Below are 16,566 nucleotides of genomic sequence, written 5' to 3'. Positions count from 1 at the left end.
AATAACTACCTGTAGCTGTATCTGTACAGGTAATGGACAGTATAGGGCTGTAACTACACTATCAGTGAACACCTGCCTCACATTTGAAGAAGATAGGACAAAGTATGACCATTCTACAGTGTTTCCTTTATGAAGAAATCCAGGCGTAGCTCCAAAAAGAACAGTTGCAAATGCACATGTGGTAGCCAAATGATATTCTGACACACTAAAGATGTTTTTCCTTTACATTTTGATATATTTCATCAATTGGAGCTCAATTTACAATGTACAATCACAAACATATACCAATGTGCATAACTGTGTAATAACCAATAATAACAATGCAAAATATAACTTTGACTCCAAGTGGAGCAGATCTCTTGAAAAATAGACAAATAGGCCAAAAAGGCCTGCATGGACAGCAAACATTTGACAATAAAAAATATTCTACAGGCATCTATACATATGTCTTTGTTCATGACTTCTGATTGTCATGCCACTTTACAAAACAGTTCCTTTTTGGAATAAGGCAGAGAGGGGTGTTGCACTTTCTGCAAATCACCTCTCACTTCTTGCAAAGAACACATTGCTTTTGACCCTTTGTTGTATGCTGAGAGGGAAATATGGGTACACATGTTGCTGGTTGTGATGGCTGAGAAGGCTGCGATGGTTCCTGCTTAGTTATTTCTCTGATGAGGACTTTCCTGATAGTGGGGCCACTTGGATGATGAGGGTGAAAGTTGTGTGGGCGAGGCTGCGTGTCAGGGTTTTCCTTCTCACGCTATTTTACAGTCTCCTCCTCTTCCTCTTCACCTCTGCCTTGTGTAGTGGAGGTCTGTGACAGCTGTGCTGATTTTGAGCTGACGCATGATTTTGAGCTCTTCTCTGACCTGTGCTCAGTGTGGTGAGTGTGGTGAATGGCTTTCTTCTTTTTTTCTGGGATGTGAGTTTCGGGGTGGGTGCAGAAGGTGCAGGTTGTTGATCTGTGTCCTTCTCATCCAGACTGTTCCAGACAGAAAAGTTTTAGAATGACTTGAGAATGAAATCTCCATGGGACAATACAGTAGAATAACAGTAATAGTAGAATGATAGCATGCAAAATACATGTAGTCACAGATGAAACACATACCGTGACTTTCTTTCCCATTCTCGGTTGAATGGCAGCAGGAGAGGCAGAAGCCTGTGTCAACATCTTCCTCATCGACCCTGAGAAAAATAATAAATAAGATTACAAATAGCTTTTGCAACTACCAATGCAAATAATTGTGTCAGCCAGAAAGCTAGAAGACAAGTCATAACTCAAATGAACAAAACATCCTAAACCAGGGCTCTCAAGTTTTTAAGACAGGTAAGAGTGACATCTCTCTCTCTCTCTCTCTCTCTCTCTCTCTCTCTTTCTCTCTCCCCCCAGATACAACAGATACGTTTTTCTGATTGGCTATTCGTGTAGCCCATTTCTTTCGATTGATTGGCAGGGGATTCGGGGGAGACATGCTTGATTCCTCCATGGTGAGGGCAGCGCAACCAGGTCATGTTTGCGCGCTGCGGCACATTAAATAGCCTAGAGTTTTTTTTCAGCGTGAGAAATACGATGTGTGGCGGGAGGCCGTGACTTAAGACCGAAATGCGTGACAGTCACGCTCAATGCGTGACACTTAAGAGCCCTGCTAAACTCAAGTACATACAATCGATAAATAGCATGTGGAAAAAGTATTGTCTCTATGAATTATATACAGGGTAAACCAGCCATTATATGAATGATCTTACTAACACTGGATCAATCCCACGCATGAACAAATCCTCCTCGTCTGTGACATAATACTGGTCACTGTCGGAGGAATTCTTCGACGGAATACTTTGTTTTAGTTAAACGCACGACCGAGGAGGCAGGGAGCTCCGTTACACAGGAGTTTATAAGCTAGGTTTGGCAGAGATAGCTTGGTCTCCTAGCTTCAATTCATTACTGTTAGTGAGCACACAACACTGAGCCAGATGCTAACATTGTACAGTATTGAAAACAAGCGTACAGTATTGAAAACAATAGTCATTTTTAGACACAGACACACCAATCATCAGTAAAAAAAATACACATGAAAAGTGAAAATTATGAACACATTGATTGACGGCTTATGTCAGGAAAAAAATAGGTTTGTAGTAAAGTCTCTTACCTTTTCTGAAGCCGCTAGCTCCATGCTAACATCCGCTAGTTTATCTATTCGTAAAATCATCCTGTAACTTTTGCCATTGAAATGCTGCAGGAGGGTGAAATGGACGCGGGCCATGCGGAGTTGAAGAGGTTAAAGTACATTTACATTTACAGTACAGAAACTAAAGTCCTCACATGGTTGGAGTATTTTGTCGGTCAACGGTTGGTAATTTAGGAAGGTATGTGTGCATTATAAATCATGTTATATAATTAATTTGTATGATTTAAAGACGTTCCTTTGCCATATGAATGGATCTTATATTCACATTCAAAATAAAGCCTTTTTCTGTGAATTGTTTGTATCAATCTGATGAGGATCAGCTGGTATAAGAGGAAGGGGTGGGACCGAATATCAGGTTTTATTTTCTTATGTGGAACGGGACATCGGGACAGTCTTTGACCTCACGTTATAACTCACTTTAATTTAAGCTAGAACTGAAGTTAGATTTATGATTTTGTTTGTTCGATTCAAATGAAAATAAATCGACGAAATTAAGGAAATGGAATCAACGTCTCGGCAGTCATTATTTGGAACATTTTAACGTGTGAGTTAAGAAATGGAGTCCCGTAACGTGGCACAGAATAAAACAAGAAACAAGGAACAGGCCACCACAGTGTGTGTGTGTGTGTGTGTGTGTGTGTGTGTGTGTGTGTGTGTGTGTGTGTGTGTGTGTGTGTGTGTGTGTGTGTGTGTGTACTCTTATACTTGTGTCCTTGTGAGGACCAATTTGAACAACCTTAGATGTGAGTCTCAGCTCATATTTTGAGATCAGCGGCTATAAGTTTTACGACATAATTAAAGTTTTGGCCATTAAAACTCCACTGAATCAGCGGAAGGTATAACATATGATTTATGTCTCAATTTCTAAAATGTAATAACTCCTGTGAATATAATTGATTTCCCAATCACAAAATAAAACTGTCAGGCTAACATTTAATTAATTTGATTGCATCATCACAGTGTGGAGTCGTCACTTAATTACCTGTCGTTGAGAACACGAACATGGTGGATTTGGTTTGACAGAGTTCACTCTCTGTTAAATGTACTGCATTAGAGTATTCATTTATTCTGTCCTGATAATAATTTGAATGATTCATTCATCTGCTGATCGAGATCAAAGCTCATTGTTTCTTTTTGTCTCGTCTTTTTCGATTAAATTTGTTGTCATTACCATAATTGAAGGACAATAATTATTCACTTTTTTTTTCAAGTTAATCATAAAAAAAGTGAATCATAAAAAAAAACTGAAATCACTCGGCATATGCACATTAAAGTGTGACATTATTACCCCTAAATAAAAAGCAAGTGTATTTAATGTGGTTCCTTTGTGGCTGCAGCAGGAAGCTTTGGCTCCCCCTGTGGACGTTCTAAGAACTGACGCTGGTGGAACATCTTGTCCTCTTGTCTCTCCGTCAGATTCCAGAGTGTGTTTTCTATGGCATGTATGAGAAGATCCTGCTGTTCCGCCATGACCCGACGTCAGAGAATGTGCTGCAGATGCTGCGCTCGGCCTCCCAGATCCAGGAGGGCGACCTGGTGGAGGCCGTGCTGTCAGGTAGGAGGGGCCTGGATGGTGACATCACAGATGAGAGGGGCTTATAATGTCACATTATTACTGGAGCTGTGGTGGTGTTTGTTTTCTCATGAATATAAAGTATAAAATATATTTTAAGAATGTAAAAATTACTAGAAACTGAAATCCTCACTTTGGTAACTAGTTTTAAGGTCCACTGTTAGTCAAGTAAATATGTGTGTGTGTGTGTGTGTGTGTGTGTGTGTGTGTGTGTGTGTGTGTGTGTGTGTGTGTGTGTGTGTGTGTGTGTGCGCGTACTTACCTTCTTATCCAACAGTGGATATTGAACTTTTCGCAGTTTACTTTAAAACAATGTGCTTGTTATACCTCTGTCTTTGTGTGGAAAATTTTTAACAGTTAAAGTTTAGATAATGAACTCAGATGTGTTTTTAAATCTCACCTTTGTCTGTCAATCGCTGTCAGCTTCAAGACAAGATTTATATTTTTACTCAATATGATGCAAAGAAATATATATTTTTATTTTACAATAAAAACTGTTGAAAATGTATTTGTGAATTACCGACTAAAGATTGTGACATAAAGAATAAGTGCAATGACCCAAGAGAGGACTCTGGGTAAAAGTATTCTGCCTGCCGTCCAGCTCAGGACTCAGGTGTTCACGCTACGCTAGCGGAAGCTGCTGGCTCCCAATTTCCTGCCTCTCTGTCACCCAGTACGGTGTGTGTGTGTGTGTGTGTGTGTGTGTGTGTGTGTGTGTGTGTGTGTGTGTGTGTGTGTGTGAAAATGTGTGTGTTTGTGTGTGTGAGAATGTGAGTGTACTACATTTGCTGTTTGTTTTAATGACTGTTTGCATCTTTGTATTTCTGGTGTTTGTTCCTCTATTTAACGGATAGTTACGGTTTATTACAACTTTGGTTTTGTTTACATTTTTTCCCAAAAGTTCATATCAATAATGAAACATTTATAAATAAAGCATTGTTCTCAATACGTTAAATTACTGTGATCTGCTTAACAAAAAAAGAAAAGAAAAATTACTTGTTATTTCTTCTTCTTCTGATGCTTTTCAGGACGTAATAGCTGGCTTGGAAATGACAGATAAGCTGAAAGAAATGTAGTGAATTTGTTGATTATTGTTAAACACTAAAATTAGTTCAAGTTAATGAAACATATTTAAAGGGTGGCTCCATTATTACTATTATTATTATTATTATGGTAAACATGTTATTTCCCTTCAAAAATGTTTTTCCTACATGACTGTATTGCTTCCTGCATGACGATGTTGCTCCATAAATATACAACATTTGTAATATAAACAACATTTCCAAAAAAACGTGTTTGTCAATGGAGTCCTGGTGGAAAAGCTATTCTGCTGTCCAAATCCTATAGCGCTCTCTCCAAAGTCACTAGACTCCATTGAAAAAAACAGTAATTACACAGGAGTTTACATACTAACCCTCATCAGCTCACTGCAGAAAGAGTCGACCTTCAAGTTTCAGATCAAATTGGTGGCTGAAAGTACTGAAAGAAGATAAAGTATTAGTTGAATTTAATATGCTGACGTGAGTTTTTCATTGTTCAGCACTGAGTTTAAAACACTAACAAGAGTGAATATTGAGAGTACCCCTTCCTCCTGATTATTTACCTCTTCTGCATCACCCCTCCCTCCTCCTCCTCTACCTCCTCCTCCTCTTTCTCCTCCTCCTCCTCCTCACTCCACACTCGGTAAAAACACTTTTCTTAACAGCTCCCTGTCAGTCCCGGCGACAGCTTGAAGTGTGGTGGAAACAAACAGGAAATTGACTTTGTACGGTGTAACAAGGAGCTCCAGCCAAAAGAGCTGATTGGTCACACACAAAAAAACATCCTGATAATTCCCCAAACACTCAGGTTTTTATTGGCTGGGATTTTAACCAGAGAGCTTATTAATAAATCGTGTTGTTTTCTCCAGTTTTATTTTATTTTTTTTAAATCGGCTAACATTAAAGTTCTTTACAATCCACAAAGAACCCGGAGGATGATGGCATTTCACCGCTCCACTGTACCTCTCCTTTGAGTTATTGTTTTTCATTAGATTTTACAACTTATAAATAGCCTTTGTGTAAACATCCAGATTGTAATTATATCTGTGAGTACATTTTCTTATTCTCAAGGCTGTGATGTATCCGAATGACAATCACCTATTCTACGTTGACATCTATTTGTCACATAGCTAGAGTACTTCAATAAAAGGCACTTTCGTAGCTATTTTAACTCAAACTACGATCTTATTCTTAACCTACCAGAGTTGTTTCCTGTGAAGACGAAGGTTTATTTTGAAAATACTTTTGTCGGAAAAAAATGCACAAAGAAAATGAGGAGTAACTTCTCATAAGAGACGAGAAGTCAACATTGTCCTTTTCTGGAAATTCTAGTGTACACTGTACCCCCTATTTATAGTTCGGTACACGTTCGGTACGAGTGCCATATGTTTCTGGAAACCTACGATTCTTGTGATTCCAGCTGTGTCCAGCCCGTTTCAAAATCAGACCACCACAGCAGCTACAAACGAGACTTTTGTCAGACAACAACAAACAAACAAACGATAGCAAAATCCAGACAACTCACCGATGACGCCTCATATTGATCCATAAATCCATAACATTCCAACAAAAACAGCGTTGTTACGTCGTAAAGGTCCAATAAAAATAAATCCCATAAAAGATTTAGTCCAAAACACGTGATTACATCCATAAATATCCACCAACTGGCGTTGCATCATTTCATATCAGCTGGAAGATATGAAAGAAAAACGGAAAAAATAACCTTTGCAAAGCGCACAGCTACAAACTCGGCACCCAACATGTCCGCCGAAATCTAACGTTTATAATGAGACCCCACTTGAATCAATAGGAGCTTCATGTCCTGACTGACAAGCTACATTACCCAACCAGAAGCTACGTTGAAGTTCAGACTCAGCCTCTATTTTCTTACGTGGCTCAAGCCTGTCACGTCATACAGCTCAGATGACAGGCGTTTCGTACAGCCAATGAAATTCCCTAAACAACGAGTAGCAGGAAGAGGGGGGGGGGGGATAATCCCAACAGCCTTCAATTTGATGAGAAGAGACAGTTACTGATCGAGCTTCAGTCTGTCATTGAATTAGCATAAAAATGCATTTATACTTCATTTTCTCTGTGTCAGCAATACTTGTAGTATATATGAATAGTACCTCTATAAGTTTGCAAGACTATAAGCCTTTTTAATAGGTATATAGTATATATATCAGGAATATTTTCAGTCTCAAAATGAAAAAACGCCTAGACATCTCATTAGAAAAACATGTGTAAAATATTAATTTTCTGTGATATTGTTATCTGCTTTTTTACTTAGACTAGAAAAGGCTTCAGGCTATGGTCCCATTGTCTTTTCCAGTCCATAAGTCCCATTTATAGTCATCTACAGGCATCTATTTACAAAGAAATGTTCAGGCGGAAATAAAAACCTTATACTTTAGTGTGTTCAAACTCATATAACTCAGTGTCAGCAGCACTTAAAGTGATTCTTACTATTGAGGGAAAAAAGCTTCAGATTGTTACCTTTCAAAAGAGACCAAGACCATGCATTTACTCCAAATAGTTCAAGTGCAGCTTGCAATTTACTTTGGGTATACCTGGATAGCCGTTTTTCGTAAAATTTTACAGGAATGTTAAGAGTTAAATAAGCCATGTAAGTAACGTTACATTGTTTTAACCCAAAGTGTCTTTTTCTTCACTAAACCCACACTTAAACCAAGTATATATCATACATAGTATACATGTACTCCTAATGGTCATATGTCATTTGTTGGAGTTCTTGGCAAACAGGTAAGAAAACGTGTTGCTTTATACAAAAACTTAACAATAAAATATTCTCGGATTTGTGAGTAAAGTAAAGGACGTTCACTTCGCTTCTTTCTGTGTTAGTTTTGACTGAGGTAAAAACCCGATGCCTCATAATTAAAGTTCACTCTGCTGTTTCAATTAGTCCTCGAGCTGAATGAAATGTTAGTATTATTACACCGATGCTGGATAACAGTTCCTCCACCCGCGGTGTTTGTTTTCTGGTTTGTGGGTTAACAAGCCATCCAACACACACGCACGCACGCACGCACGCACGCACACACGCGCACACACGCACACACACACACACACACACACACACACACACACACACACACACACACACACAAACACAGGCATTTATACTCAGACAAGGACTACCTAGCCCCCCCCCCCCCCCCCCCCCCCCCCCCACACACACACACACACACACACAAGTAATTTTTGAAGCATATAATAACAGTTTGGCAGCTTGTTCAGACTTCCAAACGTATGTTGGCCCTCCAAACAAAAGGCATAAACAATAATTTGAATAAATGGAGGTAATTTCCTGCAGCAGAATGTCTAATCAGAGCCGTATTCTACTGGAGGACCACAGCACAGGGTGAGTGTGTGTGTGTGTGTGTGTGTGTGTGTGTGTGTGTGTGTGTGTGTGTGTGTGTGTGTGTGTGTGTGTGTGTGTGTGTGTGTGAGAAAGAAAAAAAGGCAAGAGAGATTTCAGAACATGCAGAGAGAGAGAGAGAGAGAGAGAGAGAGAGAGAGAGAGAGAGAGAGAGAGAGAGACAGAAAAACGATTCCCCAAACTACCCATCATGCCTTGCCAAGCCTGCTGGCCAACCAAACAAACACAGGGTCCATCTGCGTCCGCTGAGAGCCTCTCGTACCTCCAAAACATTTACAAAATACCCGCTAACAACCCATTCATTACACTTTGTCTCTGTTGTTCTGTTTATATTCCTCTCTCTCTCCATCGCTGGCGAGTTAAAGATACTCTAGAGACATATTTTCAACATCTTTCAGACTCAAACCAGCAGTGAATGTATCTACTTCACGATTATCTGTGTGTGTGTGTGTGTGTGTGTGTGTGTGTGTGTGTGTGTGTGTCCATTAAAACACATCAGTGAGTCTCGCTGTTCAACGCATCCTCACATAAAGTTACTCCTCATTTTTAGTGCGTTCACCTGCAAAAGTCCAGCTCCATGTGTCAATTTCTACTCGTTGCATGAAATACTGTAAGTATTTTAAAAATAAACTTCTGTCGTCACAGAAAACAATTCAGTTCGGTTTGTTTAATAGTATCGTGTAATATTTATTACATTTATTATAAAAACCTTTCCAAATTTACAGAAAGGTTTTTGTAGAAAAACATATTTTGCATGAAAAATATAATATAACAATAACATGACAATTCAAACAATGCCGCACTGACGAGCCCTATGGTCTCCATTCTCTGAGAAAAAGGGAGCAGAGAATAAGAAAATGCTGCATTGCAGCCGGTCGATTCCCTCTCTGGTGTTGTGGGTCCGTCAGCGGGAGTTCTGGTTGCTGCTCGAGTTCCCCGCTGAGTTTTTATGAAAACAGCTGGAGGATGTTTGGGCTCAGATGGCCGTTATGGCCGCCGGCCCAGTTGGACCAGATCAGCAGCTGCTCAACTTCCAGCCGAAGTTTCAAACATTTTGTCAAAATATTATTAATTTGACTTGGACGTGAATATTAGTGCACTGTAATTTTGCTGTTAACCTTTAGTTTGCTTTGTTGTTAATGGTGTAAAAATACAAGTATTCAGAAATTAAAGCATATCTGTCCGGTGCTTCTGATTAATTACTTGATTTCTAGAATAACACTTAATAGCCTCGCGCCCCGCGGCGCCCATTATCGGACAGGGAAATGAAAAAATAAGTCAAGTCACGTTTCCTAAATTATCTCCGGAACCACAACGTTGATTAACTTAATTTAAATTGCTTAAATACAGTAAAGCCTTGTGGGAAGAGTTATAGACGAAAAGAAAAATTAAACTAACCGTTAAGTTTATGTAATTACATAAACCCCGTAACCCCGCCGTCATTTCCGGGCGGCGGCCATAACGTTTCACAAGATCGGCAATAAGTAAAATACACCTCTTTGTAACTCTATGAGCTTGTATAAATATAATAAAGTATGATAGATCCTTGTGTGTAGTATTATTAGCAATTGTAAGATCCAAATGCGGCCGGACAGTTTTTTCCCCCCCTACTCTCCTTTGACTTTTACGACTGCAGGCTTCCGTGATCGAGGGAGGTTTTGTAGAACGCGTCATGAGTCTTAAGCAGAAATGTATGCAAAGAATAATACCCAGCATGCACCAATCCGAGCATTTTTTGGCAGAAAGGTCATAACTTTTCCATTTTTGAACTGAACAACACCGTTTTTTGACTAAAACTCCTTGGTAACTCCCCAAGGCTTGGTTTTATTGTGTTTTTTCTTGCAGATTTTGATTATGTAGGTAATTCTCTTTACAAATAGGGGTCTTACAATTCTGTAGGTTGTTGTTTAGGCCTTGAACCATGGAGTTGGTAAAAGATGGTGGCCGGCTCGAAAATGCATTTTTGGGAAATCTTGCTCATATCATGCTGGATGTTCATAGTTATGATACAAATGTTATACATTTTTTGTTGTGGAAAATATCCATTTTTTTCACAAATAAATTCAGAAAAAAATTAGATAAAATAACACGTGTATTAGAACTCATTTGGGGTTCATACGACAACTTGAACAGACCTCACTAACGCCGCTAGTGGGTGGGTCAGGGCTCAAAAGGTTAACTTTAATAAGTAAAACTGAGATACATAAGACCGGAGTACATATTAATGTATAACTATATACGGCAAACACATTTATACATTTTCACTTAAACTGACACTTCAACTCCTTTCACTGCTTACACACATCCGTTCGCGCTTCATCAGAAACCACCTTTCAGTTTGTACATTTTAACTGATGTTCACGCTGAAATGTCCTATCCTTTCATAACTTTAATTCACACTTCAACTCCTTTCACCTGTTACACTTCAACTGACATTTAACATCATCTCAGTGCCCATGCTTCATGCTTACATTTCAGCCGACAGTTGAGACTTTCTCTTCAGTTCATACTTCAACTCCATCAGTGCTGAGAATTAAAGTGACACTTTGCATTGTCTCGACTGAAAGCAAGTTCATCCAGCACTTCCATTTCAACTTTCACGTTTAAATTCCAACTGACACTTCCTCTCCTTTGGGACCTCAACTTCTTTCCATTCTCACATCTCAATGGAAACTCCAAACTAGTTTAGCGCTTCCACTTTTAACTGCCACTGTACAACTCATTTAAGTGCCTCAACTTGATTGTACAAATCAATTAAAAATGCTCAGAAGATAAACATTTTGAGAGAAATGATTGCTTGGTTCATTGGGAGTCTCTTTCCTGACAGAAAAAAACGGTTCTCTGGTTGTTGAATTTCTTTGCAAAACATCTTCTTTTTGTTGCAGCTTCAACCACAGTGGAGGACTTCCAGATCCGTCCACACTGCCTGTTCGTTCACTCATACCGAGCTCCGGCCTTCTGCGACCACTGCGGCGAGATGTTGTGGGGACTCGTTCGGCAGGGACTCAAATGTGAAGGTACAGAACTTCCTGACGAAGCTCATTAACTTAAAAAAAAAAAAGATCTTTGTTCATTCATGTGAAGACAAACAAGACTGAGTCGGCTGCCTTCTGTTTCTGATCAGGCTGTGGTCTCAACTACCACAAGCGCTGTGCCTTTAAGATTGCCAATAACTGCAGCGGAGTGAGGAGGCGTCGCTCGTCCAATGTCTCTCTGACAGGGGGGCTGATAAACCTGGGTCGCCCCCTCTCTGCTGAGCCCTCACCCCCCTTCTACACTGACGATGCTTTACTGGTCAGTCCATTATACACGTCCTCAACATGTCTGTATGTGTTTTTTGTTTTGTTTTTGAAAGACTGGTCTCGTTTGGAAGTTTAAGAATCAACACCTGGTCCAAGCTAACAAGGTCTTATGTATGTGCTTGATTGTGCGTTTGGCGATGGTGATGATTAATACATGCTACAAGCTAGAGGCTAAAGCTGACAGATCCCAGACTAAAGGTCAACTACTGCACCTGTTGACGAACCATGCAGAGCATCATCGTTCGTGTATCTCAGGGTCGAGCCCTCAAATTATCGATCGGTCTGGCCAATAAAATATGTTCATGCTCAATCAGACTTACTTGGTCCTGTTTGGATGCTTATTTAAATAAAAGGTGAGATTTATGTTTTTTTCACCGAAAAAATTAGGGCTGACCTAACTTTTGCCCATGTGTTTTTGGTATTTTTTTTAATAATCACCCAGATGTATAGAGACTTTTTTACTACAGCTACACTTGGTTTGCATTCTGGCAACAGAGGACCATTCCAGAGTCAATGCTGGTCCTTATATCACTGCTAGAGGAGTCAAACAAATACTTAAAAGAGTGCATCTTATAATCGTTTGTTAAAGCCCAACAATTCTGAATTTGAAATGCTAAAATCTGCTGTGTTTTTAGTGGTTCAGTAAAAAGTCAAATGATATCTGTATATGTTCCTTGATTAGATCATACCTGTTAACGTTCTGCCGTCCCGCGGGCGTCCTTTACTGTTATTGCGTGGCTGGAAACCTACGATTCTTGTCATTCCAGCTGTGTAGTCCGTTTCAAGATCAGACCACCACAGCAGCTACAAACAAGACTTTTGTCAGACAACAACAAACAAACAAACGATAGCAAAATCCAGGCAACTCACCGATGACGTCTCATATTGATCCATAAATCCATAACATTCCAACAAAAACGGCGTTGTTACGTCGTAAAGGTCCAATAAAAATAAATCCCATAAAAGATTTAGTCCAAAACACGTGATTACATCCATAAATATCCACCAACTGGCCTTGCATCATTTCATATCAGCTGGAAGATATGAAAGAAAAAGAGAGAAAAAGCAAGTTTGCATGAGAGCACAACTACAAGACAGCACCAAAATGACCGCCGAAATCTAAGCTTTCTATTGGATCCCCACTTGAACCAATAGGAGCTACATTACCCAACCAGAAGCTACGTTGAAGTTCAGGCTCAGCCTCTATTTTCTTACGTGGCTCAAGCCTGTCACGTCGTACAGCTCAGATGACAGGCGTTTCGTACAGCCAATGAAATTGCCTAAAAAACGAATCCCAGGAAGTGGCAGTGGAGCTGATTCGAACAGCCTTCAACTTCACCAAAACAGACAGCTGCTCACAGATCTTCAGTCTGTCATTGAATTAGCATAAAAATGCATGTATACTTCATTTTCTCTGTGTCAGCAATACTGGTCGTAAATATGAATAGTACCTCTACAAGTTTGCAAGACTATAAGCATTTTTAATAGGTATATAGTATATATATCATGAATATTTTCAATCTCAAAATGGAAAAACGCCTAGACATTTCATTAGAAAAACATGTGTAAAATATTCATTTTCTGTGATATTGTTATCTGTTTTTACTTAGACTAGAAAAGGCTTCAGGCTATGGTCCCATTGTGTTTTCCAGTCCATAAGTCCCATTTATAGTCATCTACAAGCATCTATTTACAAAGAAATGTTCAGGCGGAAATAAAAACCTTATACTTTAGTGTGTTCAAACTCATATAACTCAGTGTCAGCAGCACTTAAAGTGATTCTGAGTATTGAGGGGAAAAAGCTTCACAGTGTTACCTTTCAATAGAGACCAAGACCATGCATTTACTCCAAATAGTTCAAGTACAGCTTGCAATTTGTTTTACAGGAATGTTAACCCACACTTAATATCTTTATTTTGTTCTCTTTCATTGTCCAGTCGCCAGTCAGTCCCAGCATGGAGGTAAGTTCCACCACTTTTATCCAGAATATTAATCCCTTAGAAACAGTACTTGCATTAAAACTTTCTGGTGAAAATCAATACTGATTATTTATTTGTAATTTTTCTGGGAAACTAACTATCGTCTGGAACGTTTTATCAACATTCATGCAAATAAGTCAAGTTGCATGTGAATAAATCTACTCTCTTCTAAATCTAGTTTTTTGCTTGAACATGTCCTCCAAATGCATGGCTGCACCTCCACGCTGGTCTCCTTATCGTTGTCTCCGCCTCTCCCTGCAGCAGAAGAACCAATTAGATTACTTCCCCGGTCGAGAGCGGCGCTCCAGCTCCCAGTCGTACATCGGCCGTCCCATTGAACTGGACAAGATCTTTCTGTCAAAGGTCAAAGTTCCCCACACCTTCCTGGTCCACTCGTACACCCGACCCACTGTCTGCCAGCACTGCAAGAAGCTGCTGAAAGGCCTCTTCAGACAGGGCCTGCAGTGTAAAGGTGGGTGGGAATCTTTTTAAACTTTTACACATTTGTTAAAATAAACGCATAACAGTTGCAATACAAACATATTTAGATGATTTGTTTTTGTCCAGGAGGCAAACTCTGGTTCTTTAAAGTGAATCCGATGTTTCATGTCTTCAATGACCACCAGGGGGAGACTCCTCTGGTTTTACAGAAGTATATGCTTCATGTGTTAAAGCTGCATTCTCTCTCCTGACCACCAGGGGGTGACTCCTGGCTGTATAGAAGTATATAATAAATTACTTCTCTTTTGATTTATTACCTCAGTAAACATTGTAAACATGAGTGTATGGTCTCAATCTCTAGTGTCAAGTCTTCTTCAATACAGCATGATGTTCATTTAGTAAATTATGGTCCGTTTAGAGTCAAACAGACCATACAGTAGAGTATGCTTTAAGGTGATTGACAGGTCGACACCAGAGACGTAGACGGCATCCACGTCACTCCTCCTCAGTCCTAATATGGTCACTTCCTGTTCAATATTGGCAAAAATCCAAGAATTGCGACGGCCAAAACGCTGAATTCAAGGCTTCAAAACCACAAACAAATGGGTGGCTTCACGGCGACTATTTGCACTTCTTAGATACAATCTGTGTCTTTGTCTCAGCAATGGGGGAGCTTAAAAAGTTAACTTTGTCTGGACGGTTTATCCTCTAAGGAGCAGGAATTGGAACAGAGAATTTCATGGATATCTGACTGATAGATGTTTAGATATTGTTGGTTCAACAAGTCTTAAATGACAAAGAGCCCCTTTGTCATTACTAAAAACAATAGTTCTCAACGTGTCACGAAGGTGTGTCAATACATACATAATGTTTTTTTTCAAAATACAATACGCAAATGTTCCCTGTAACAATGCACTATTTCCTGCTTACTGGATACATGGCTTTTTGGCCAACCAAATGTCGGACTGCAACCTTCCGGGACCTAATGTTTGCTCTGCTTCCTTGTTTCTCTCTCAGATTGTAAATTTAACTGCCATAAACGATGTGCTCCTAAAGTGCCAAACAACTGCCTGGGAGAAGTTTCCAAAAACGGAGGCAAGTTTCAACACACACACATAACTGACCCCTGACCTGTACCTCTACTATATATATATGAAGAACTATCACAACTACGTAAACACACCTTACTGCTCGACCAGGGCCCCGTTCTTCGTACCTGGCCCACTGAGTTAGCCGGGTAATTTTCAGGATAAGATGACGCAGGTCAGGCTTTTCGGTTCCACAAAATCACCATAGCAACACATCCAAATCCCTTAACCTGCTCCAGTGCAGGCTAACTGAAATTCACTGGATAAGCTGGCCACTCCCACCGGACAAAAATGCCAGAGATGAAGGAGCGATATTAGTTCGATTAGCGTTTTATAGGGAGAGAGTTCTTCGAGATCGCCAAGATCTGTTCTCACATCATAAAGACTTTCTGTACGAGCGCTATCGATTCTGCTGATAAGGAATCATTTATTTACGAGACCTTCTCGAGCCGTACATTGAACACCACACGGTGCAGCCGAGCATTGACCGTCTCACAGATTGTATGTATAGACTGGATCACAGCCTTGCGCTTTTTTGCGAGTGGTACAAGTTTGTACAGTATCGGCGATGCAGAGAACATCGAGAAAGCTGTTGCATGCAGTGCTGTCCGTAACGTTTATTTAGCGCTTAAGAAACTTATGGATGTGTTTAAAGCACTCATAATTATATGACAGTGTTATTAGTACACCATACATATCATTATTGTAGAAAATGATTAAGGTGATCGTGATGAGAATACAGAGAATCACACACAATTTATTTTCACTGCTAAATCTGATTGATTGGGGTGATGACGCACTTAAAAGTATCAGATACATTTTCCCAACACTTACGCATTTAACTTGTCTGATATTTTGCCATATTTTGCCCTCACAACGGTGGTGTTAATGTCACGTGGTGGTTGCAATTAGGACCCAAACGCCTACGACAATGTAAAGTAAATTTATTTACCAAAAAAAGACTTCCAAAACCACAGGATCAAGCATCAAAAACAGGGATCAAAAAGGGTACGGGAACAAACAGGGAACACACAGTACGATCTGACACTGGGGCAGAAGACAGACAGGGTTTAAATACAAGAGGAAGGTAACGAGGCGCAGGTGGAAAACAATGAGGGCAGCACAGGTAAAGGGAATACACATTCAGGGAACAGGGCAGTCAGACAATCACGGACAATCACAGGGGCAGGAAGTGCAGGAACACAGAGGACACACAAGACAATGGCCGTTTCTCAATACCAAGTACGCTAAGTCCAGACTTGTGTACTTTTGGAGTTTGGACTTGGGAGTTTGGACTTGGGAGTCCAGACTCCCAAGGACGGGAGGACACAGGATGGTCTTTCTGCAATTGGAACAGCAGCTGACTTGATGACGTCACCACCTCATCTGTTGTTGTCATGAGTTACTCTGATTCTTCACTGTAAAGTATTTTTACAGTCAAACAAAATATGACAACCCTGCTTTTTTTGCACTGGGGTTTCACAGACATACACATATCATTGTATATATATTGTGTGTATGAATATATATATATATATTTTATTTATATATAAATAT

At 39.8% G+C, this 16,566-nt stretch overlaps 1 protein-coding gene across 1 annotated transcript in view; it reads left to right on the top strand.

Annotated features, from left to right (window-relative positions):
* prkd1 (protein kinase D1) overlaps positions 1-16,566 on the top strand; it is a gene marked incomplete at both ends in the record, with an annotated part of 53,058 nt that overhangs the window by 16,162 nt on the left and 20,330 nt on the right. Inside the window, 6 exons of the mRNA XM_079216199.1 lie at positions 3,603-3,741; positions 11,085-11,216; positions 11,324-11,493; positions 13,439-13,462; positions 13,742-13,952; positions 14,939-15,016. Coding sequence (XP_079072325.1) covers positions 3,603-3,741; positions 11,085-11,216; positions 11,324-11,493; positions 13,439-13,462; positions 13,742-13,952; positions 14,939-15,016 — 754 coding nt within the window. The remainder of the gene's footprint in view (positions 1-3,602; positions 3,742-11,084; positions 11,217-11,323; positions 11,494-13,438; positions 13,463-13,741; positions 13,953-14,938; positions 15,017-16,566) is intronic.

This window comes from Taurulus bubalis, assembly GCF_910589615.1.
Source record: "Taurulus bubalis genome assembly, chromosome: 1".
Classification (NCBI taxonomy): domain Eukaryota; kingdom Metazoa; phylum Chordata; class Actinopteri; order Perciformes; family Cottidae; genus Taurulus; species Taurulus bubalis.
This window is presented reverse-complemented; position numbering and strand designations above follow the sequence as displayed.